Genomic DNA, 26922 nt, shown 5'->3' with positions numbered 1-26922 from the left:
TATAGCTCTCAGATCTGAAAATGTCTTTATTTTTTAGAAAATGGATTCCAGGAAGGTTAAAAAGCATTACCAGAAGGTATAGGTGCAGAATTAGATGTAGTCATTCAAAGCATTCAAATAAGAATATGGCAATATAAATATTTGAAAAGCATCTATTAGATGTTCAAAACACAATGTTTAAGTCATTCCTAATTTGAACATTTGAGCATTTTCTAGACAGGAGAAAAACAGTTGACATTTTAAAGTCCTGAAAGCTTTTTTGGTGGTTAATTACATAGATGGTTTGCCTTTGATCAGATTCCTTCCTTTTTAAACACGAATAAAAGTATTACATAGGTCCACTGTTAAAGAGACATATTGCAAAATTAATTCTGGTATAACATATTCCCACAAAGCTTATAAAATAAAAGACATTACGGTGGCTTTGGACTAAGTTTAATAGTCATCTCCTCTGCTGACAACTTCTTTACATGTTGGACGCAACAGTATGGTATGTTCAAACTGTGCTGTATATGATCCTTTAATGTCACATAATGGTGGATATGGATCTACAATGCCCAAGTCACACAGATTCTTCAGAGCCATCAGGTATTTACTTTCTCCCAAGCGATCCAGCCATCTCCGGCAGAAGGCAAGGGTGCCAAAGTTTTCATTGATAACATTTAGCAAGTGTTTTGTTCTTGGAAGCCTAAGAGGAGAAAATCCAAGATTAACAGTCAGCTAAAAAATTACCTAAATTCACTTCCTCCGTTAAGGAAAAACTCAAACAGTAACCATGGCTTTAAGTAACTAAAGTTCAAAAAACTTTTGTTGTTGCCTGTTTCAACCTACAAGAGCCAGAATGTGTAATAGCCCATCTGAATAGGAAGCCACGAAGGCTATCTGAACACGTTTTTGTCTATGCATGTGTGAAATTGCATATTGCTGGCATACCCTCACCAACATTATGGTGGGAACTTCCTTTTTTGTGCATCAAGCTGAAAGACCTGCATATAATGTAGGTGTAAATACAGCTTTCAACCTACCCCAAAAGAATTTCTTAAAAAGTAAATAAAAATATAAAGTTTACCAAACGTAACAAAAGTCTAGAAATGCCACAAAATGAGAATCTTTGAAATTATTATGATTATTAGAAACTGGACCTGAAGAAAACATATCATTTTCATTTCAGTTAAAAAAAATTTTTTTTGAAGAGTTTATTTGTGCTCTGACCAGGAATTGAACCAGTGACCCTTCACTCTGTAAGACAACACCTAACTGGGCCACACTGGTCAGGCTCAGTTTAAATTTTTAACAGGCCAATTTCTTTGCTGTATTACAGAAATACACAGATCTTATTGTTAGGCTACAGAACTGTATATTTACCACCGGTATCTGTCACATTTTTTAAAAATGCTAGTAACTGGAAAGAGAAACTTGCTAGTAATATAGAAATAAGACTCTCACCTTATTGGCACATGTCCAACATCAAAATTTTTCATGTAATGTGAACATTCCATATCATCATGAACAACACCTTTTCCTGTGCTACCGAAGGTTTCAATGGCATACACTTCTCCTTCCTAAAAAATATATTAGAGTGGGGAGATAAGAAAAATTCAGAACTAATCAAAATGACCATAACTTAACTTCAGGCTGAGGTATTCCCTACTTCAGGTAAGAATACTACATGAAATACCCCTGGCAGTCCTCCTACTTTTCCCTGCTTTTTACCTCTTTAGCACTTTTTGGTCTTTCTGTGTCCTATTAAGAATGTAGGCTTTAACATGGACAGGTAATTTTGTTTTGTTCACTACTATATCCTTAGTGCCCACTGAAGAGACTGGCACGTCCATGATGCTCGGTAAATATTCACTAAGTGTTGAATAAAACAATCCTTTGCCATACTCAATTTCCACAGCTGATTTGAGCCCTGATCCAACAAAACAAAATTTGCACACTCACATGGCCCAATTCCTGTCAAGGTGAGTATGGATGGCAAGTTAATTTTGTTCAACATACTATGCACTCAACCATCACTAACTTCTGCTGGGTAAAAAAAATCAAAATGCTTCACAAAGAACATACAGACCTCCATTCTTGTTGCCTCTCCTCCTTTCACAATGGGCACTGTTTTCCCAGCATGTATTCTATATGGCCCAATTGAATGTCCATTTAGATTACGGATTGGTTTGACTGGTACAAAAGGGAAAAAATAGTTATGCAGAGTCTCAGGAAGCACAACTTTAGTTCAAGTGCTTATTTTAAAACAAAATATGGCTCTACTAAATAAGTTAGTTAAAATACAAACTGAAAACTAGTGTAATATAGAAAGATATTTATTACAATGTTATTAATTGAAAACAAGTAAGGGGAGACGGTGGAAAAAGAATAAACTATGTGGCCCTGACTGGCGTGGCTCAGTTGGATGAGCATCGCCCTACAAAGCAAAAGGTCTCCAGTTGGACTCCTCAGGCACATGCCTGGGTTACAGGTCCAGTCCCGGTTGGGGTGCATGCCAGACAACCTAATCGATGCTTCTCTCTCTCCCTTTCCCTCTCTCTAAAATTAAATAAGATATTAAACAAAATAAATAAATAAACTATGTGATGAGGACATAATGGGGGTTCATCAATAAAAATACCATAAAATGACACATGTACAATGATTACAAACATATTTTTATGGTTATGGACTAAAAATATAAAAATTAGTATTCTGTATGAAAATGGTAAGACTATAAAACCTTAAATTTTATTGTAACATCAACATTTCAAACATTAAAAAAGAAAATCTAAACAATCCTAAGGTCCTGAGATCAGTGATAGAATAAACAAATTGCGGTATATTCACACAATGGAACACAACTCAACAATAAAAACAAAAAGGGACAATGAACGACTGAATAAAACCTAAAGAAAAAATGAGCAAAAGGAGGCACAATGATATACATACTGTGCAATTCCATATATAACATGAAATATATATGTATACATGTACATTTACATTTCAACATTAGGCATAATTGTATTACTGTTTAGGGATGTGTAATCAGATGATAAATGGTAGAAGCAAATGTAAACACTTTAGTATTCAAGACTGGTTTATTAGAGGAAGGCTGCTGTAATTGAGAAGGGCGATATGGAATTGGGGCTTCTAAAATGCGGGCAATATTCTAGTTCTTGAGAGGTGAGGTTACATAATTTTAATAATTGTGTAGTTGAAGTTTTATATTGTATTTTCAGTGTTTATTATACTCCACAATAAAAAAGGTTTTAAAACATCTAGCTCTACAGTGCTAGAAATCCTCAGTATGAGCCACTTTTCTTCTAGGGCAAAATTAGGTAGCAAGGTTTTTTCAAATCTGTAACAATATAACAATGACAAGTATATTACAAATTTAGGGGGTGGTACAGAAAGATAAAACCCTCAATTAGCTCTTCAAAAAAAAATATTTCTTCTTACACATGTATGATAAACTAAATGTATTTAAAATTCAGCCAGCATTACTATTTCTCTGAGACCTGACAAACTGACCCCTCAAGGCAATCAAAAATACATTTGAAAAAAAAAAGATTTTTATTTGTTTATTTTTAGAGAGAAGGGAAGGCAAGGAGAAAATGAAGGACAGAAACATACGCCCCCATCTGGAGACCTGGCCCACAACCCAGGCACGTGCCCTGACTGGAAATCAAACCAGTGACCTTTTGGTTCGCAGGCCAGCACTCAATCCACTAAGCTACACCAGCCAGGGCTCAAAAACACATTTAAAGAAAAAAAGATTTTTTAAAAAAAATGATTTTTAAACAAAAATACATTTAAATTAAAAAAAAACCAACCTAACATATAATGAAGTTACACAGAAGAAGCAGGGAACAGGGGTATCTATTTTTATCATATAGGTTTTGACAGTGGCAGGCTAATTCTGGGACCAATAGCTGTAAAGGTAGCTTTCTAATTCGATTATCTTCCTGCTCAAGGTAAATAAAAAAAAAACCACCCTTAATGGCCCAGCTCTGTCAACATGTTTTTGGGAATTGCTTCTGAAAGTTCAGCCTATAGTCGGTTTCTTCAACTCCCAATGCAATGATTTGTCTATCCTCTTTCTGCTCAAACTAGTAAAAATGAATTCTATCACCTTAAACTAAGAACCCTAATCAATACAATAACTGATATAAGAGAAGCGGTGCTGAAATAATAGAACCATTAAGTCAAATTGTCACCCCACCCCATATACCTTGAAAGATCCATAGAATTAGGAGAAAAGACAAAGAAAAGATGATTTGAGAGGGACTCGATTGTGCAATATTTGTTGTGGCACCAATCTCAAAACTGGGATGGGAAATGTCAAATAATCATTGAATACTAATAAATTTCAGGCACTATCATAAAATTTGCATAAACAAAACAAACCAAAACTCACATTATTAGTATAGTAATTAAAAAAAAAAAAAAACACCTTGTGTTCTTCAAGGTTATAGGATTTATCTATGCTCATAGATAGTCCTGCCTGAACTCAACGCCAAAGCATGTTTTCTTCATTATCTCATACCACCAAGTGTGAACAGCCTTAAAGAGTTTTTTGATTTATACCAATGTAAACAGGATTAGAAATCTACATGGTATTTCTAATCTAGAAAGTTACCTTTTTAGATACTGGTCCCAGAAGTAGCCTGCTGTTATCAAAAACCTGTATAATATGAAAATGGATATCCCTGTACCCTGCTGCTTCTGTGTAACTTGGTTATATGTTATTTTATTTAAATGTATTTTTGTATAAAAACTTTTTTAAGAAAATCTTTTTTATTTAAATATGTTTTTGATTGGTCTCAAAGAAAAGAACCCCTTCTGTACTTTGTAGAAACACAATAGTCTGTAAGAATCAACAGGGTAATATAAAGAATGCTCACTGACGTGAATTTACTGAAGGGCAAGGAAGTATGACAGATGCCACTCAAAGGACTATAAAGGAAGAAACAGGATATGGTTAAAGGAAATGTAGAAAATATTCTCTAAGAAAGTTATAAGGACAGGAGATAGAGGGAGCAATGAGCATAGATTAGGCAGGAGGTCAGTGGCTGAAGAGTGGTCAAATAGATGCTGAGAGTCATAGGAAGGCTGTACTGAGAATAGCACTTTTTAAAAAAGCACAGGTGACTCTGGGACTGTGTACCTAAGGCAGTGGCTGGGAAAGAGCAGGAGGCAAAGGGAATACAGATTAAAGGAAGGACAAGGAATAAATGGGCCTCTAAATTTTGTATTCAACTTAAAAAAAAATTGGGAGTCATCAACAGAGAGAACCTCTGGCGTCTCTCTGGGCCTTGATTTGACTAGTCACACAAAACTTAAGTATGTACTTTGGTAACTCTGGGATAAATCCCCAGGTGTCTTCTTCGCTACTAGAGAAGAATGGCAACAGTTCCCGCTAGTGACCACATACTCCTCCTACCACGAGCAGGTCATTTCCCCATTTTCCCTCTTTATATTCCCAAGAGATAAAGATAAAGCAGCTGACCCAAAGAAAGCACTCAACACAATTTTTTAAAAATTAATTCTGCAAAGGTCACACATATTTCAGTGAGATACATTTTTAAAGAACATACCTTGATATGTCTTGCCATCTATTTCGACCTCATAGGATTCCATAACTTCTTGGATGGCCTCACCAACATCACATAGACGGACATCAATTCCAGCACACTGAGGATGTAATAATGTATACTGTTACTCAAAGTGCAAAATTTTACAGCAACTCAGTATTTTAAAATAAGGGACAATCAGAAAAACTGCTTTGTACATTATAACTTCCTCTATAAACACCTTTAATACATTATAATTATCCACTTAAAACCCCAAGGGCAGTGGACTAGTTTTACATAACTGAAAGACCTTAAACAGCTTATAATATGCTCACAATATGTTGAATGAAATGGCAGTTATGGTTCACATACCTTTATTCCAGTGTTAGTGGCATCTTTTACAGCTTTTAATAATGTATCATATTTGGGATTAAAAGTGACAGTAAAAGCACAGTCAATAATCCTACCTGAAAAAAAAAAAAATTCTTTAAGTTTATTTATCAGCTAGTCAATTTATCCCCTTTATAGCACCTACTCTATTGATTATCCTTGCTAATTAACAGGAAAATGATGGGCTTAAAAGAAAGCAGCACTCCAAGTACCCAGATAGCATTCATAGCTAAAGGGGAAAAAAGTACAATAAATATAAAGGTTTTAGAATGAAAAGATTAATTCTAGGGGTAGTGTCTATTACTTCAAGAGAGCACTAACTCAACTCAGTACTCACCGAGGCAGTTATGCAAAAATATAAACAAACAAATCAGATGAGAAAAGCCTGGGGAACCTAAGAAACAGCAATGCAGGAAAAGAATATGTGTAGGTCCACAGGATGCTGACCATCAGTCCAGCTTCTTCAATTTACTAAAAGCTCAGTTAAGTACTTAATTTAAGCTTTGCTTTCTCACCTGTTAAGTGAGATAAAAAGGTACTTATCTAACAGGCCTGGGGGCAGGGTGGATTTAGAAAAGCTAACAACAAGTATATAAATGTTGGTAAACTTAAAGGCTCTAAGTAAATGTTTGTTATTAAATGAATAAATGATGTCTGAAATAATGATCTAAAGAAATATAAGATTACATTTTTCATGCCTTGATACAAAGGATAAACTTCAATTATCTGAAGGTTTTCATTATACTCTATTTAGTAGGATGCTTTAAAGCAAATCTCAAAATCTGCCTCAATACAGCTCTACTGAAAAGTGAAGCATCAAGAAAAAAATTTGGGAGTTCAGTAGCTATAACCCCAAGCAACAGAGACAAGGCTAGTTTTGCAGAAAGAGGGTGGGGTGGAAATTATTTCCAAGAACTCACCACTTATATGTGTTCCAAAGTCTATCTTACAGATATCATCATACTGTAATACTGTTGTGTCACCAGCATTGGGAGTATAATGGGCAGCACAGTTATTGAGAGAACACCCAGTAGGAAATGCCAGGCCTGCATTTAATCCATTTTCTTTTATTAGCTTTCGTGAACAATCTTCCAACTTTTCGCTAAAAAATAAAAACAAGATTTATTTTTACATTTTATATAAAGTATAACCTTATATATTTTACAGCTCATCGTGTTCAGAAACTTAACCAAAACTCTTAAATTACTTTCTAGGAGTGATCTGAGGACTTTCTGAATGTGATGAACAGTTGTCTGAAGCTATGAAAATAGTAGCTCATCTCTGAAAGATAAAGAATTTAATTCCACTGGAAATCTAGAGAAGCTAAATAATGTGGCTTAGTTTTCTAGAAGTAACATTCTTGACCTAGACTAATTTAAATGCTGATTACATTTTATTTCCTCAATACTGCGTATTTTGAAATATGAATCAGAGAATTAGGTTAACTTTCACTGCTAATTATTTCGCAAGGGGAGAACTGGAGAAATAATTATTTTACTGGTTTCTTCACTGCATTATAAATGTTTGTGTACAAGAATTTTGATATAATATGAACTGCTAGATAGCAAAATAATAGATTTTAGGAAATAATAATGTATGCATCTGCACATTTGAATGTACATGAGTACAAAATAGGATGGATAAAGTACGAATATCCTCTAATGGTTTCCTTGTGACATCAACATTACAAGAATTTAGAAGGTATGTCTAGAATCTTCCTTTGAAGTTTTAGCTACAAAGTAGTAATGAAAGACAAACATTACAATGGAAAAGTCAGCTCTAAAAACAAAATTGTTTTTCATGTTCTTAGAAAAACATATTTCTTTTACCAGATTTCTATCATTGTCATCCCAGGCTTGATCCAACTCATAACATATTTTCGAACTTGTCGGTGTGCTTCTGCAGCTTCTCGAAAATCATTCCAAATCTCTTCACTAGCTTGATCTAATGCTTTCTTTTCTTCACTTGTAGTTCTCCAAGCAGCTGTTCGCCTTTATAGTTTGTAAAGCATAGTATTAGTTATTTAAGAAACAGCATTATAAGCACAAAAGCTGAAAGAGATAAAAAATACTAATATACAACATTCTAGATAAAAATATCACATATTTCGTTTCTTTCATTAAATGCCAGGATAACTTCTGAATACAAGTAGTCAAACACTTGCAATCAAGCCAAATCATAATAAATATTTTCTAAGAATATTAAAAAGAAAATCTTCACGTGAGATTTCATTCATAGTCAGAGGGAATAATACCATGCCACAGAAAATAACACAAAACAAGAGAACCAGGAAAGTCAGAAAAGAGTATTAGATACCGAGCATGTGGGAGAAAACAAGTCATCCTTCTACTTGTGGGAACATAGTCATAATACTTTAAGAGACTTCAAAAGAGCCTACACCAAAAATTAGCATTTAATGTCACAAACAGGGCAAGTAGTAATACAAAGACTTGGCCTGGAAATCTGCATATACCTTCCTCAAAGCATAAAATATGGCTTTTGCAGGAGTTTTCTAATTGTATACATGAGGTAATCTTCCTTGAAGGACATGGCTCACATTTTAAAACTGCCAGGAGTAACAAAAAGATTTTTATTTTCAGTATCTGGGAGTGGAGATCCACTAACTCCCTTTAAGCAGTACATTTGGAAAATAACAACTGTTTCCAAATAAAATTTTTTTAAAAAGTTGTTATAGCCCTGGCCAGTGGCTCAGTTGGTTGGAGCATTGTCCCATACATCAAAAGGTTGCGGGTTTAAGTCCCAGTCAGGGCACATACCTAAGTTGTGGGTTTGATCCCCAGTCAAGGAGCGTATAGGAGGCAACCAATCGATGTTTCTCACATCAATGTTTCTCTCTCTCTCTCTCTCTCTCTCTCTCTCTCTCTCTCTCTCTCTCTCAAAAAACCCAATAAATATATCCCCCGGTGAGGATTTTTTTTTAAAGTTATTATACTTGCACACATTCTTAAGAAATAATGAATATATAGTCTGCAACTCAGTGACCACTGAGGTATATAAATTATACTTAGTATAAACATGATGCCGTCAAGGAATTATTCCGATGGCCTCAAAGCTAGTGGCTAGCTAACTATGGCCTGCAGGCAAATCCAGCCTGGCACCTGTTTGTAAATAAAATTTAATTGCAACACAGCCATGCCCATTAGTTTCATACTGTGCTTTGCTTTTTTCTTGCTACAACAGCAGAAGTGATTAACAGTCAAAGACTGAAATATTTACACTATGGCCCTTTATAGAAGTTTACCCAACTGCTCTAAACTACAGAACTGTATTTTAAGGTCCTAAAGTGCTTACTGAGTTTTTCTGTATCTCACTATCAAGTTCATTATGATTACTTCCTACTGCAGCAGCTACCTACGTGCCAACATCTAGCACCTCTAAATCTGCTACAAAGGCCCAAAGGAGCTGTCCTGTGTGAACTAAAGCATCACAGAGGATTCTCTGGCCTGTTTTCTGCTTGGGAATGTTTTTTGGATTAATCAACTGATGTTATCAGATATCCAAAATATTACAGTACCATCAATTTCAGGTCAGTTTTAAACTCTGTAAGTACCCAGATGCATATAAATTACTATTATAGAAATAGTGAAAACTCAAGAGGCAACTTCTAGTCAAAGTAGTCACACAAACCTTCTCAGAGTAGAAGGTAACAGGAGAAGATCCTTAAAAAGTATATTCTGAAGATGGGCTCAACCTTTCTCAGCTGCAGTACACTTACAGTCAATCACCCCATGGATTTTCAGACCTCTAGTTTTAACTACAGTCCTTCTTTCTTCCATGAACACAAAAATCTTTCCTGGGAACCAAGAACCCTAATGTTCCAAGAATAAGAGTAGTGGTTATACTCACGGATCAGTTTTTAAACAAAATACATCACAATTCTTTAACTTTTACATGCACCATAATTCTGGCAAACATACCACAGCCATAGCTGGTAGCAAAGGCTGATGCAACTCTGCCTCAGAAGCCAGAGATTTTGTGAAATGTAAAAATATCAGCCAATATTTACTCTAGAGTGGCAAGATGAAAGACTGTCCACAGGGACCTGACTGATGTCAATCCAACCCTCAGGTTTTTCAAATCCACTTCTTTAATTACAATTAATTTCACATGCTACTCGACAGTATTTTAGAATCAGAACATGACACAATGAAGACCCCTAATACTGAAACCAGCAGATATTGCATGAATATCTCATTTCTGAAGGCTGACTCTCAGAAGCAGTGGATCCTACAAAATATGAAATATTCTTCATTGTTGGTAAAGAACTATCAATCAGAAATTAGATTAAAGACATTCTGCTAAGTCTTAAGTTCAAACTGAAAGTCATTAACAATATTTGAGAAACGTATTATAATTATAATAATACCAGAGTCTATAATCATAATTCCAGGCCCAAATGAAAGACAAAGAATGTTATGCAGTCTATTTTCTTAATTTGCTCTTTTGATGTTCACTCAATCTAACAAAAATATATAGAATAAGATGAAAAAATATTCTGAGCTCATAGCAATTATTCCAAAAGACAATTCATCCAACTGACAGAGGAAGGTTAGAAGTGCTTTCAAAATATATTATGTCTGTAAAACAAAACTGTCAAAACAACTGCTCGGAAAAGACTCACTATAGGAAGTATTTACAGAGTATGAAAATTCTTCACACTTCTTTGATATTTTTGAGTCTTTTCAATATTCCATCATTTTTACCAATGGAAGTATTAAGAGCAGAAAAATAAAAGTAAAACCAAAAGATACAAACAAAGGCATCTGATTATTAATTTGAAACAGTCATAAACATTTCTGAACTCACTGCATGGACAACTTAAAAGATAATTATATTTGTATGTACAATATTTTTAAAGCACTATATGCCACTTTTATAAAAACTATTTTAAAATGCATGTCTTAACCCCAAAATAATTAAGAATGCTTGTAGATACGTCACTAATTTCTTACTCTGAAAACTGAAACTTAAAAAAGGAATAACGTAATTAGAAATTCACTGTATTGTGGTCCCCAATAAAATAACTGATAAACCAAGGATCATCAACGAATATTAAAATTGTTAAGTGAAAACTTGTTGAAGACAAGAATATTCCAATGGTACCGAAGTACCCTCCAGACTGCAAGATAACCACAAAAAGAAAAAAGTACTTAAGAGCTGGTGGTCACCACATTAACCTAGTGATCAAAAATAGGTAAACTAATAAACAACCTGAGATTACATGTGATGCAACAGATAATTATGATTAATATGAAGTATTTAATATCACTTATAATATATCCTTGTCAAATATGTTTACTCTAATTCTAATCTAAGCCTTTACAACTAATTCTAGTTTACAGAAAATACAGAAATAGAGAAAAAAACTTTAAGGACAACACAAAAAAAATAACAATTGGAGAAATCCCAGAATGTGAGAGTTTAAAAATTACCTGGTCTCTTCAAAAAATCAGTGCAATGGAAGAGAAGAAGGTGGGGATTCTAACCATGTGCAATGTATGAACCTTGACTGGATCCTGGTTTAGTGGGAAAAAATAATTAAAAAGATGTTCCAGGGACAACAGGAAAAAAATCTGAAATATGAACTAGGTATTTACATGATACTGGAAAATTACTGTTAATGTGCATAGTTGTGATACTTTACAGAAAGTTTAATTCTAGGGAGATGCTTGAAGTTGTTCATTCTGGGTAGTGAGTTCACTACCTTTCAACCTTTCTCTTTGGAATTCACTATAAAAGTTGAAAACAACATAAAGATATTTATTCCAACTTTGTTTATAATAGTAAACAACCAGAAATAAATTGTATGTCCTAATAAGAGAGGACTGGACAAATAAATTATGCTACGCACACAGATGCACAAAATTATTTAACCAACAGAAATACTGTTGGCTTCTTTACTAACATGAAAACAAATTTTAAAAGAGGGTATTGCTGCAGTATAGCTCTACCTTGAAAAAGAGTTCTAGGTATTTATAACAGACATTTATACAGAGAGGCTTTAAAGGAAAAAATATTAACATGTTAACAGTGGTTTTATAATTCACTGACAGAATTAAGAGGTTTTATTTTCTTCTTTTCGCTAGTATCTGTATTTACTAACTGCTCTATAGTGACTATGTATGCTTGTAAAATTACCATTTTGCCCATAAAATTGTCTATCAAATTTATAAACAGACATTAAGAATTTCAAAATAATTCTTTATTCTACTTCTAGAGATCCAGAATAAGAGAAAAATCAGACCCAAATAACATACTGCAATGTTCATCACAGAAATTATCCTAATGACAAAATGCTGAAAGTATAAATATTCAAAAATAGGAAAATGATAAAATTATGCTAGCTACAGAATAAAACAGCATCACAGCCATTTAAAATTGGTTTCAAAACCTTTTAACAACACAGGAAATGCACATAAAATGTTTTATTTTTTTAGGATTTACTTACTTTTTAGAGAGGGGAAGGAAGGGAGAAAGAGAAGGAGAGAAATTTCGATTGGCTGCCTCTCAACTGGGGACCTGGCCTGCAACCCAGGCATGTGCCCTGGACTGAGAATCAAACTGGCGACCTTTTAGTTTGCAGGCTGGCACTCAACCCAATGAGCCACACCAGCCAGGGCAGAATGTTTTATTTTTTAAGAGGGCAACAACCATTATAGTAAAAACTGATTCAGAGAGAGAACATCAATGGATGCTACATGTGAGGAGGACATTCATAAAAGTTGGTATTTTCATATTCACAAGGTAATTTTCTACAAATTAGTAATTACAAGAGGAAAAATAGTATTGATACACTAGAAAAGCTGGATAATACCATATCCAAGTGATAAAAAATGATAGTGTGCCTCTAGATGTGACAACCATAAAAAGGACAAATACCTACTTATCTAGTATCCCATCCAAAACTGTACGACCTACTCTCAAATACTTCAGAAAAAAAAGAATATGTATACAGATTCACCAATACATTTTCCACATTTGCCTTCTATCTTCCAAGGCGAAAATAAAATGTTATGTCATAATATGTTTAACTGTCACAGTCCCCTGACAGAGGGAAAATAAAAGTGGCAAAATGTTAAAGAGAATCTGTGTAAAAGGTATGGGGGAGTTTTTTGTACTATTCTCACAGTATGGTATTATTCCTGTTATGTATGAAATTATACAACTGACAGACAAAATCAAAAGTTAAAATAAAATAATGTACTCAACATGGGTGCACATGTGAGTTCTTTGTGATAATTCATGCAATTTTCGGTTTATTAAAAAAAATGAGGGCAAGGTACAGAACTATATATTTAATATTTTACCAAATCTATAAGAATATTTATTTTCATCTACTTGCAAACAGTCAAAACTGTTTGTATGAATGTCAAAAAATACTGAAATTAGTGGAAAAGCAAATATAACAATATATTAACTTCTTTTACATTTCTCTAGGACAGCATACTGCATTGCTTTCAATATGTAAAAAGACACCCTGTCTACATAGCTCAGTTGGTTAGAGCGCTGTCCCAATACACCAAGGTTGCAAATTCAGTCCCAGTCAAGAATCAACCAATGAATGTATAAATAAGTGGAACAACAAATCTGTCTCTCTCTCCCCACCTCTAAAAATCAATAAATAAAAATTTTAAAAATAATTTAAGAAAAGTATGAACCAAAGAGATATTATAACATATAATATCTTCTTTTATTGTTTCAAAACCAGAAGTTATTCTACCTATTATGTTCAACTTGGAATAGAAAATAATAACGAGGGAAAGACAGTTTTTAAGACTGAAAAAAATCTGTTCCTCTTGTATTAAACATTACTTCTAATGTTCCATCATTCCACCAATTCACAGTATTAAAAATATTAACAATCTGTTAAAACTATAGGAAATCAACAGCTTTCCTCCACTTCAGCAAAAACCATATAGAAATGGAACTAGAAATAAGAATTCCTTGTTCATATCAGTAACAATATCAGAAAACACTTTAGAATAAATTTAGCATGCTTGTTTTGGCAGCACATATAATAAGACCTACCTAAAAAACAAAAAAACAGAGAGTAAGTGGGAATATACACCACAACACTAGGTAAGACAATGTGACATAATTGTCAATTTTCTGTAACAAACACATTAATGCAATTCTGACGAGAATTCTAACAAGCGCATTTCTCTGTGGGTATGTATATTAAGACTTTATGACTGAAAATATTAATACCTGAGAAAAGTACAAAAAACAACTGTGTTTGGGCATATGTGGCAGAGGAAAAAGACTGTCTTATCAAATTATCAAAATAGTATAAAGTTTGATATCAAATCAAACTAGCATTAGCATAGGAATAGACAAATAGATCAAAGGAACAGAATAAATAATACAGAAACTGGTTCCATTATACAATACATGAGACTATATAGTTGACCCATGAACAACATGGGGGTTGGAGACCAACCACCAAGCAGTCAAAAATCCATGTAAAACTTCAGTCCACCCTCTGCATACGCAGATTCCCAACTGTGATCAGAAACATGTAGTTCCATTGTATGAGAAAATAAGTGGCAAGGTGGTCATCCAATTGAGTAGGATGAATTAAGAAACAATTCTAACACAAGTGGCTATCCATGTGGAAATAAAATTAGTGCTCCCAACCTTACATAGAAAATTCCAGATCAATTAAAAATGTAATGAAACACAGCCCTGCACAGCCCTGACCAGTGTGGCTCAGCAGGTTGGGCGTCGTCCTACACAGAGAAAGGTCACCAGTTCATTCCCAGTCAGGGCAGGTGCCTAGGTTGTGGGCTAGGTCCCTGGTTGGGGGCAGGCAAGAGGCAACCGACTGTTATTTCTCTCACACACTGATGTTTCTCTCCCTCTCTTTCTCCCTCCCTTCCCCTCTCTCTAAAAATAGATAAGTAAAATTCTTAAATAAATGTAATAAAACACAAAATAAAGAGTTAGAGAAAATCTAAGACTGCCAGGAACCCAGAATTATAAAATATAAACATATACTGTACACAAATATTTAAAACTTCCAGAAGAGCAAAAGAACAAAGCCACCAAGCAAAAGACGCTCAAAATCACTAGCCATCTGGAATTACACTATTCTTTAATTCAGCAATCTTGCTCCTAGAAAACCATCACATAATAAAACTGCCAACACATAAACAGATATGTATGTGTGTGTATGTGTATATACATATATATGGAGAGAGAGAGGGAGAGAGAGATGTTTATTGTAGAATGGTTTGTAATAGCAAAAAATATTGGAAACAAAGTGAATGCTCATCAATTAGAAAATGGTGGAATAAAGTGATATATTCACACCACAGAATATTATGAAGCCATTCAGAAGAATTAAGAGTTATTTTGACTTAGAGGAACTTTCAACAGGTAGTGCTGAGTGAGGAAAGCAAGGTGGAGGAAAGTATGCCCGATTTCATTTTTGTAAAACAAACAATGACCAAAACACCCTCCTTACATGACCAGACATAAGTTACACATGTATGAGCATAGAAAAATATGGAAAGCTACCTGCTAGGTGCTTACATGGGTCTGGAAGGAAGTGAAGGAAGAGGGAACAAGCAAAAAAAAAAAAAAAATTAAAAAATTATATTTAAAAATAAATGTGATCACATCATATGTACTATGAAAATTTATGTAACTACTATAAAATTACATGTCTGTGACATTTTAAAAATAGATGCTTCAAGATAGGAATACTGACTGATGAATTCAATTGAAAGAAAAAAATGCACATCCCATAAAAAACTCCACAACTTTACAGAGTTATTCCCTAAGAGTAATGGGAATGAGGAAGGTGGCAAAAATATAACAACATCATGTTCTTTTCTAAATTAGAAGAAAAACAATGCTGCTTTTACAGGTCAATGAAACTATGCCACAGTAGAAGCTTTCTTAACCAACTATTGCAACCACTCAACAAACCAATGCTCTGGATTCCCTCTGTAAAACACACTGACCAATGCCCACTGTATTCTGAGTACTGGTGGGTGACAGGTTCTTATTCTAAATAATAATGGCAGCTAACACTTACTTAATGACTACTATGTGTCACTCTTCTAAGTGCCTTACAGATATTATTCCTCACAATAACCTTATAAAGTGCCTTTTTAATGGATGAGGAAACAAAATGAGACATGATAAATCTCTTGCCCAAGTCAAAGCTAGTAATAAGTGTTAGAGCTGGGACCTAAATGCAGATAGTTTAGTCCCAGACTCCGTGCTTTTAACCAGTACACATAATGCTACCATGAGTGTCTGCTGACCAGAACACTTCCCAAGAAATCAGGTGATTTGTTCCCAAACTTGTGTAAAGTCATCTGTATTTACTACTATAATTATGTGATTTAATTAAATATTACAAGAAAGTAATTATCTCTAAGAAAACGAATTCACTACTCAGAAAAATCTCAATAAAGGCAAGTCTTCAAAAAATACTTGTCAAATTAAGTGAAGAATTACAAATGGTTTCAGGGAAAAAAATGTGAAGGTATGGATAGGCATCAGCCCTCAGATGACTTAGTTCTTCACAGAAACTCAATATGAAGCAGACTCATAGACAAGGCATTATGTATAGCTTATGAAGGAAAAAGTGGAGTTCAATGCAAACTCATGTTCAAAAGTGATGAAAAACAAATGTGTAAGTTAACTTTTATCAATAAAGGTTTTTACGTTTCGTGATCCTCACTTTAACCTATTTTTTTTGATTAACTAAACTACTGGTCTCAATCATTTTGGATAAGAGGGCTTCTACTGTATTTTCTCTGCAACAAATTCACAAGCTTTATAAGGTAGTGGAGCGAGTTCTGAGAAAAATCAAATCTACTTTATTGCTAGGCCACAACTTTCAAAAGTCAAACTTGGAGGTTATTTTATGATCCTTACCCATCTTGTGTGGGTGGGTACTCGCATTCTTGTCCTTTGGGAAATACACCGTTAGGATACAGGTCACATATTGGAACTGAGGGAGGGTCAGTCTGAACTTTTGCTGTGAGATACAAATAGAGCATTAACTTCTGCAGTTAAAAATAAAACTAAGCAATCATTACAGTTTTTCTCAGTTCCTAATGGTTATAATATGTCCTGATTTTAACAAACCTCTTGTTGTCGCCTTATAGTTAAAAACCCCATGCTGGTCACCTCCTCTAGAGTTACTACAGCTTAGGAATAAAAATATTCAATTCCTCCCTGGCTGGTATGGCTCAGTTGGTTGGGTGTTGTCCTGCAAAATGAAAGGTCACTGGTTTGATCCCCGGTCAGGGCACATGTCTGGGTCGCAGGTTCAATCCCAGCACACTGCACATGCAAGAGGCAGCCGACTGATCTCACACTGGTGTTTCTCTACCTCTCTTTCTCCCTCCCCTCCCCTCTCTCTAAAAATAGTAAATAAAATCTTTAAAAAAATATTCAATTCTTCAGGATTCCATTATATATTTAAACAGGATATACCTTGGCAGAAAGCACATTTCTATTGTTTTTGTCTTCATTTACTATATTGGAAATGGAATAGCACATAGAGGTTGACTTTCACAAATAAAAATCAAAGAAGCAACAAGAAAATAAAGAATCTTACAGCAATAAAGTAAAAATATAAAGCTATTATATATTAATAAAACAAATTAACAAATGTATTTCAAGAGTATATTAAGTATAAAAGTTAAAAGTATACACACTCAGTGCTAAAAGATGTTAGGTAGCAATACACAAATTTCCAGATACTTGAAAAAAGTTAACAATTTCTGGCATGTTTTAAGGACATTATTTCCCAAACTATATTCTAAAACACCAATGTTTCAAAATGCTTTTAAAAGGTACCTAAGAAATGTCTTCTCAATTTTTCCCCCAAATATGTAAGAACTAGTTGTATAGTTCTTATTGTATGAAGAACTGCCTTTTCGTAACAAATGCTGTATTCAAGGAGCATCAGGAGGTTGCACAGGTTACTTTATGACTTTCAATGCGTATTGCAGCATTTACCAAATAAGTTGAAGTATGTGGTTTCTTTTTGATTACTGATCTTATGTTATTAATTTTGTCTTAAACTTTAACACATATTTTGCTGTTACACAAATAAATAAAAATGTGATTGTTTCCTGAGCAAAATCGTTCACATAAAAACCATTTTTTTGGCTTCCTCCTTTAACCCAAATGCTCAAAATCATGAGGTATTGTTCTTAACACTTTCACCTGGTTTAAAAGTGTTCTATGGGCAGGTAAACTTGAAAAACACTGTTATAGGTTCCTCCTAAGAGAGAATATTAGAAATTAAATTTTCTTTTTTAAACTTATTTGGAGGTCATCTAATTTAGCTTCACACTCAAATTTAAGAATTCTGTTTTAAACCCCTGACATTTGGCACTGAGTTCCTGACAATTAAGGCAGTCACTATCTTCCAAGCTAATCCATTCATTTAGGGAGAGCTGTAACTTAGAAAGCTCTTCCTACATTAATCTGTTTCCCTGTTCATTTCATCTGTTAGTTCTAGATTTATTCTCTGTAGTCAAAAATATTTTACTTTTCATTTCTACTAATTCCTTCTATGAGAAATCACTTTAAGAGGTATTGTTCTTAACACTTTCACTCATATTTGCAACCTTGGATTTGTCAATGCTCCTTTTAAGTTCGTACTAGACTTGTCTTATATTAATAGTCCAAACAAGATAATATAATTAATGTGAGACTATACTGCTGATTCTAAATATCCTACTGCTATTAAAAAGTTAAGACACCTTGCTTTTTGGTTAGGTTACCAATGTACTAGAACCCAAATCCTTACGATTCTTCATCCTATATTAACTTTATATATGTTATTAAATTTCAGCTTGTTAATATCAGCCAACTAATCTTTTGAAACATTTTTTGTGAACTAAAGCATTATCTCATCGCCCTCAGCTTTATCTAATGTACAAATGTGATAAAGATGCCTTTTATATCATCCACAAATTAAAAGACTTAAAAAGATCACTAGAGAAAAAAACAATCTGTAATCAACATATCAAGAGTTGAAGTACAGTCTTTACCACTTATCAGCTGTGACTTGGACAATTGGCTAATGTGCCAAGCCTCAGTTGCCTCATCTACAAAATGAAGAACAAGAAGAAATTTTGGATGACCTCTGAAAATTACAATGTACTATATTCAATTATCTAAAACTATGAACAATTATAATAATAATCTGTACTGCAGTTATCATTAACTATTATTTATAATTCTCACTTTACAGATGAGGAAAACAAGGGCAGTTAACTGCCAATGTACATTATTTGGCTTATTCCAGAAGTGATTTACAATAGCCTACAAGTATACCTAAAAGACGTAAATAAGAAGTATTCAAAGTAAATTAGAGAGCAAAAAATCAAAACATGGAAAACAACATAGAACCTGCAATAAGGCCAACACAAAACTAAGGATTTGGCTCTAAGCGTTCCAGGATCAAAAATAAAATAACAACAAACCAAAAAAACCCCTAGTTTACTTGCATAGTTCATGACGTTTCTGAGCTAAAACACACTATGTCTCCAGGTAGAGATGGGATAGCCTTCTTTCTATTTAGGGACCTATCTGTGTAAGATCCTTCTACTCTAAGGATCTAAAACTAGTCCGGAAAAGCACAATTATTCTTGACATCAAGACCAAAGAGTGTCTCTTGAGACTGCTCCTAAAGAAATATAATGAACAGTAAGTTCAACAACATCCTCGGAGGAGGCACAATAAAGGCTGGTGACATCATGCTAGAACACCTGTCAGTGGAAGAATTCTACCAAAAGTAAATACAAGGCAGTGCCTTAACACTCCTCCCTGCTTATCTACCTTTATTAGGGAACAATTTTAGACTATTTAGAGAAATAGGTTGTCTCTTAAGCCATTCTTAGGTAATATCATGTCTCGCAGGCACACTTTTAACAATTTTTGAATGGAAGAAATATGACATCATAATTTTTAGAGAAGATTCCTGGATCACAAGTAACCTATGTTTATTAACTACAGACTATGCTAGGAACAGAATCCTAAGAGTAGAAGGATCTAACACACATAGGTCCCTAAATAGAAAGAAGGCTATCCCACCTCTAGCTGGAGACATATTAGGGAAATGGATGGCAGAGCCACTATCTTTCTTAAACAATAATTTAAGTTTTCTCTCAACACAGAGATAACAAGGGAAGTCACGCCTCCAATATTCTGATTCATAAATTTTAGCCTGAAAGATTTTAAAGGAAGATATAACCAGAACTCAGTGGCACTCAATAGTGCAAGTGGCCTCCAACATAAAAGCTGTTCTGATTCTCAACCTAACCTTTAGTCCCCAATACTATGAAGTCTTCCCCCTTAGTCTGCCTAATAGTTTTAGGTTCCTGAAGATGTTTGGTCATGCCATTTGTAAAAACAGAATACAAGTAGGATCATATTTTAAGTGAATCTGAAATAGTGCAATATAAACATTTTAAAATAAAATTATACCATATGCACAAATTTTAAATAATGAGCTTCCTCTTTCAATATTCATGAAGAATTCCATAATTTCAAAGCTGACAGGTGAACTGCAAACTTTGCTTACCCTACTACCACACAGTGGTACTTTAGTCATCCCCAACGGACTTATTTGAATTATTCAAGATTTAAATTATAAAGTTTTTAGGAACTCATCCCTAACTTGCAAAAATGCAACCAACTTATTATTAACATCCCTGAGCTAAATACCAGCTAAAAAAAAAAAGTCACAAAAATTGTTAAACCAAAGTACTTGCAAAATAATTATGAGTTTCACTAAATCCTACCTCTAGTAAGCCTAAATGTATTTCCCTGACCTATATCAGGATCTTAAGCAACTTCAAACCTCCTCTTTCAAACCTACTGGTTAATAACCACTTCTAATTTGTCAAGTAAGATTAACTTAAGACACTAACGTCCTCTCTTCTTCTTCTTCTTTTTCTTCTTCTTTCCAGTTGCTCCATCTCCATCACCATCTCCATCTAAGAAAAGACAATTTCAAATACCTATTTATTTAAACCTCATAAACAGAGATGAAGCAAGCACAAATGGACAGTTGTAAACACACATACTGCATCTTGAATAGCATAGGACAAAGTTGACTTAATACTCTTAGAATTTTACTTGTCTAAGCAAAAGCACTACTAAACTTTAGTTGGACTTACTCTAATAAAAGAAATGTTGAAAAAGATATTTTTAAGAATAAAAAATGTGCCCTGACTGGTGTGGCTAAGTGGGTTGGGCACTGTCCTACTACTGACTGAAAGGTCATAGGTTCAATTCCCAGTCAGGGTGCATGCCTGGGTTGTGGGCCAGGTCCCTGGGTGGGAGTGTGCAAGAGGCAACCGATCGATGTTTCTCTCCCTCTCTTCCTCTTTCCCTTCCCCTCACTCTAAAAATAAACAAATAAAACATTTTTTAAAAAAGAATAAAAATGTATCAAATAACATTCTTTTTTAAAAACTAGGAAAAATAACTAGTGTTAATTTAATACCAATAACTGTGTGCCTTCATCTAAAATACTAGTTACAATTTACATATGCTTTGCAGTTACACTCTTGTACTTCATGACCTCATGTGATCCTCAAAGCAACCTGTAAGTTAACAAAGAGTATTTAAGAGACATGTCCAAGATAATCCCAACTGGTATATGGCAGAATTGGACTAAGAATATGTTATGTGATCCCTAAACCAGTGTGGGTATTTGGGGGGGTCTCACATTTTAAAATATCTTTTCCTCCTACACAGTTATTACTACAGAAAGTGTTCTCTTTCTGGGTCAAATTGTATGCACAAATCGAAGGGCATTTTTATACTTTTCCTAGTTTCAGAGCTTCTCAGATTCTCTGATATCCAAAAATGAAGGTTAAGAACTACTTTGAAAAATAGTTGGCAGCCCTGGCTGGTGTGGCTCAGTGGATTGAGTGCCGGCCTGTGAACCAAAGGGTCATTGGTTTGATTCCCAGTCAGGGTTGCGGGCCAGGTCCCCAATAGGGGGCATGCGAGAGGCAACCACACATTGATGTTCCCCTCCCTTCACCTCTCTAAAAATAAATAAATAAAATTTTAAAAACAAAAAACAAAAGAAAGAAAAATAGTTGGCAGAAGAGTACCCAAAGCAGCCAAGATCTGCTTCTCCATGTTTAGAACAATCTTCTATGAAGCCCATGCCCATACCCTTGACATCTGAGAAATGATAGTTTTATTATTATTTTATTTTAGAGAGAGGGGAAGTGAGGGAGAGAGGGACAGAAACATTGACTGGCTGCCTCTTGTATGTGCCCCAGAAGGGGGACCAAACCCACAACCCAGGCAGATACCCTGACTAGTAATCAAACCAGCAAACTTTCAGTCTGCAACACAGATGCTCCACCAACTGGGGTGATAAAAGATATTATCATCACCAAGATGAAATAGAGACTTAAAAACATTTTATTTAAAAAAATTTTTTATTATTATTTTTTAAAGATTTTATTTATTTATTTTTTAGAGAAGGAAAGGGAGGGAGAAAGAGAGGGAGAGAAACATAAATGTGTGGTTGCCTCTTGCATGCCTCCAACTAGGGACCTGGCCCACAACCCAGCCATGTGCCCTGACTGGGAATCAAACTAGCAACCCTTTGGTTCACTGGCTGGTGCTCAACCCACTGATCCACACCAGCCAGAGCAAAACATTTTAAATAAAGATTTCAAACATAGACCTAAGTGTCTGAATTTCTAAAACTGCTACTTAATAAATTTCAACAATGATTACTCAAGTACACTAATTTACCCACATATCACACCACTATGAAACAGGTGAACAGGATGCTGTCACAATTAGAAGTTGACAGTTTAATAAAATGATACCCATATTGTATTCTTTAAATGTTTCACCTAGTGGCAATAACTCACAGCTAGCACCAATAATTTTAGATAGTGAAATCCATACCCATAAAATAATGACAAATGTCTGCTTACATTTTCTGCTCAAAGAGCTCCATTTTTATTTCTGGAATGATAGGCAGGAGCCATAACAGAAATTCTCTTACAATGCTACCTACTATATTCTTCTATTGTAATTATCACAAAAATTTATAATCATTAGTTTACACTGACCCCTACTCATCTCTAAGTTCCTCAAGGATCAGAGAAACCATTTCTTAAATTAAGCATGTGGTAAATATTTTCAGTCTATTCAATAAATAAATATTCTTTTAGTTTATTTTATCTTGTTTCTATTTATTTTTACCTAAAGGAGAAATAGGAAAACAGCAATTTAACAAAGAGGGAGGTAGTATGATCTAGGGCTTTAAATGGGTTGAGTGATAGGATATTGCCAATATTTGACTCACAAAATTGCCAACTTCTTTTGTTTGAGCCTTACTCTATAAAAGAGTAAGAACACAGTAGAAACAAATATTGCTGATTTACTCATTATTGGTTTCTAGATTCAAAAGCCAAAGAAAAATAATATGAAAAAAATTTTGGAAAACGCAACCTTCATTTTCCTCATGTGTCATATAATCTAATTCATATATTCTGCACTCTAATTTTTACTGTAACCTTCTTCATTCATCCAATAAATGTTTGCTGAGTTCCAGGTAATCAAGACAGACTAGTAAACAAGATAGTCTTTGCTCTGGATGGTCTACCCATAGGTCTACAGAAACCTATTACATTACTTTGAATTCATAACCCCCTTTCTTGTTAAGAGCTCAAAATATGTTCATAATCTGAAGTATAACCAAAGGTAGAATGAACAAGGTTTGCTTATGGAAGTCAAAAAGCTAATTATTCCCTTGAATCTTAGTACCTTTTTTTAAAACCAAATTTTTACTGTAAACTTCTTGAAGGCAAAATTCATCTTTCTAAAGGAAAAACTACTCTGCAACTACTAATATAATAATTAATACAGCATGTAATTGTTGTTAAGGGTTGAAAGGCAAGAGCCCAAGCTGGCAGTGCCTATGGCGGAGCAGAAGGTCAAAGCAGCAGATAATTGAGAATGGGAAATCCCCATCTCCCCTTCTGCCAAAAGATGCTGTAGAGTAGTTCTCTCAATCACTTCCCCCACTGACCCACTGATAGCATCGATCCCTAGGATTCTAAGGGTTGCCATCTCTACAGAAATCTAATAGCATCAAAAACCACAAAGAGCTAAGATCAGGGAATTTATAATAGAGTTCAGAAGGACTCCAATGTGTTCCTTTGAGAATAAAAAAGGGTAGCTCTGGTACAGAGAGTAAAAGCAGTAGACTTGGATGGAATCAAGAGCTAGGTTTGAAACTCTGGTTCTATTCTACACATACTAGTTGTGTCACATTGGGAAAATCCCGTTAACTATCATTTCCTGAGAAGAGTACCTACTTTATTTGGTTTTGCAAGGGTAAAATGAGAATGCATGTGAAAGTACCCTAAGAGTGTGCCTAATAGATATCAGTTGTTCAATAAATGTTAGTTAAATAAACAAGCCCTTCCATTTTATCTTATTAACACTCACCCACTACTTGGCCTCTTACCAAGTACATTTTTAAAACTGAGAGCTGTGTTACTTGAGCATCATTCAACATAACCAACTTTTTAAAGAGTTGCTAATAAATTCCTTTTCCTTTTTACCTGGGACACTGAGGTTATACTGTCAATTAAGAAAAAAGTCAGAAAACAATAGGCCATACGGGCAAGTAAGTAGATTTTGTTCAAAGAATGTCATATTTTCTTGCTTTTCTAACCACAAACATCAAATTAACCATTTACCTTCATCATCATCATCTCTGTCTTTCTCTTCCAGCGCTTGTCTTTCCAATTGTCTTGCTACCTCATCAACTGAGGCTCCTGGTTCTTTATCAGGTTCCTGTTGCCCTGCTGATGAAATATAACAACATAAATCAACTCTAATAAATATACTTTCCCCTTTAGCATAAGTTGTAAGGATACTGGACAGCACACAAGTCCTTTCCTGATAAGTGTTTACAAAACAAAAACATTATACCCCGACCGGCATGGTTCAGTTAGTTAGTTGAGCATCACCCCACAAAGCAAAAGCTCACCAGTTCAATTCCTGATCACGGCACAGGCCTGGGTTATAGGCCGGTCTCCAGTTGGGACACGTGCAAGAAGCAACTGATCAATGTAACCGATCAATGTTTGTCTTACAAGTGGATGTTTCTCTCTCCCTCCCTTCCCCTCTCTCTAAAAATAGATAAATAGAATCTTTAAAATCTTTAAAAAAACCCAGAGACATTATTATGAACATAAAAAAAATGTATTTAATGACAGAGAAGTCTCCCAAATCTAAGTAGTATTGGCCATTCAACAACGTATCTATTACACATTCTCTGTGAAAGCTTGAATGAAGTGTGAGTTGATCCCTACCCTTAAGTAGTTTAACTTTCTAAAGTATTTAACACTTTGACTACAAAAATCACATTAGTAACCAAACGGGTACTTAAGACAGGCAATAAAATGCTGAAGGCCTCAGTTAAGAAGGGATTTCTATGAGACACCGGAGCTTCAGGGATTCAGGAAGAAAGAAGTTGTCAAGCTGGGCTAGGTAAAATCAAAACAAATAGAAAAATATATTCCATTACTAAAAAACAAAATTCTTGAAGAGCTAAGCATAAGCTCTGGAAGTGATTAACAATCTAGCTAGAGGAGCAATATGTGTGTGTAGAAAGAAATTATATCACCAAATAGTGCACAATGAAGTGATATTCTGTTTTTTGTACAAGATTCATATGGAGATTCATATTCATTTTCAGTTGAGAAAAACATTAAAGTCTGCCGACCATCTGAAAGGCCAAACTGAAGAGTTTGGACTTCTTCACCTGAAAGCCAGAAAGAGCCACTAGCCTATGTCCTGGGGTTAAATTTTATTCTGGAACTGTCCCAGCACCTACAACTCCCATCTCATCAAAGCTTCCATTCTTTCTGTGGCTGATTTTAACAGGTAGAAATAATTTTTCCTAAAATGCAACACCACCACTCACTTGTCAAAACAGAACGTGTACGTTCCTAGCTCAATCCAAGCATAGATTTTTAGCTGTTTTCCCTGCCTTACTAGAGGATTTGGAGAAGTTCCACTCCGAGCACAGAATATCCCACCTGGACTGCCCGCAATGGCATCCCAACTCTGGCCTACAACCCCTAAAGCTTGACGATGCCGTGTGATTACACAGGTGAGAATTTGCACCACCAACCCAACACTCTGCAATTACAACTCAGGGACACGAGCGCGTGGGCACACACACACACCCCCAAAAGCGCAGCCCGTCACAAAAATCCCTCCGTAACCCGGGATGGCGGGGTAAGGTGCGGTCCGGGCACTTGGACTTGGTCACTTCTCCGCCACCCTCGTCGAAAGTCAGCCCCCCAGGGTGCTCCGGCGAAGAGGCGGCTGTAGGGGTCAGAAACAGATTTTCGAAGAGGCCACAGCACGAGGAAGGTAGGGCCGGCTCCGCGCACGGCCTCTGTGGGAGCTGAGCCCGTGGCCGTACAGGGGCTCCGGCCTACCGACCCCAGAGCCACCTCCCGAGAAGCGGAGGTGCCCTTTTCTCCCCCACCCCCGCTGCCACCAACTCTCGAGTCCCACAGACGTCGCCTCTCCCCGGAACCGAGAATCGGTAGCCCGGCGTTGCCGCACACTCAGTCCTGGGAATCGGCCCGGGGGCTCCGAGTCCCCGGTCCCTGTCACCCACGCCGGGCCTGAGCCGAGCCGTTTGGCCATCCGTGGAAAGCCGTAAAACTCCCTTTACCTGTGGCAGCCCCTTTAGCCTTCTTCTTCTTTCGTCTTTTTTTCTTGGCTGCCTCCTCAGCCGTGGAGGCAGCTCCCTCTTCCCTGTCGTCTGGATCCAGGTCGCCATTCAGGTGGCTCCCGGAGGACGGTGCCTCCTCCACGCCCGCCATGTTGCCCGAGAGCGCGCGAGGGAGTGAGAGCGAGCGGCTGGCGCCCGCTCCTTCTTCACCCACCCACACCAGCG

At 35.5% G+C, this 26922-nt stretch overlaps 1 protein-coding gene across 2 annotated transcripts; it reads right to left on the bottom strand.

Moving 5' to 3' along the window:
• Positions 1-26922, bottom strand: METAP2 (methionyl aminopeptidase 2). 2 transcript variants are annotated; one of them, XM_024579278.3, is made up of 11 exons: positions 26698-26922; positions 24701-24805; positions 20882-20947; positions 16863-16965; positions 7778-7939; positions 6869-7050; positions 5931-6025; positions 5583-5679; positions 2072-2175; positions 1447-1562; positions 1-688 (listed from the first exon to the last, which is right to left on the bottom strand). In XM_024579278.3, exons 1-11 carry the CDS (start codon positions 26846-26848, stop codon positions 436-438), a joined length of 1434 nt encoding a protein of 477 aa, XP_024435046.1. In that variant the 5' UTR covers positions 26849-26922; the 3' UTR covers positions 1-435. The 2 variants fall into 2 exon arrangements, with proteins under 2 accessions (XP_024435046.1, XP_024435045.1); XM_024579277.3 differs by having other exon boundaries at positions 24701-24808; positions 26698-26921.

Source organism: Desmodus rotundus, chromosome 3 (assembly GCF_022682495.2).
Source record: "Desmodus rotundus isolate HL8 chromosome 3, HLdesRot8A.1, whole genome shotgun sequence".
Taxonomy (NCBI): domain Eukaryota; kingdom Metazoa; phylum Chordata; class Mammalia; order Chiroptera; family Phyllostomidae; genus Desmodus; species Desmodus rotundus.
Note: the sequence above shows the minus strand (reverse complement) of the source record. Positions and strands in the feature narration are given on the sequence as shown.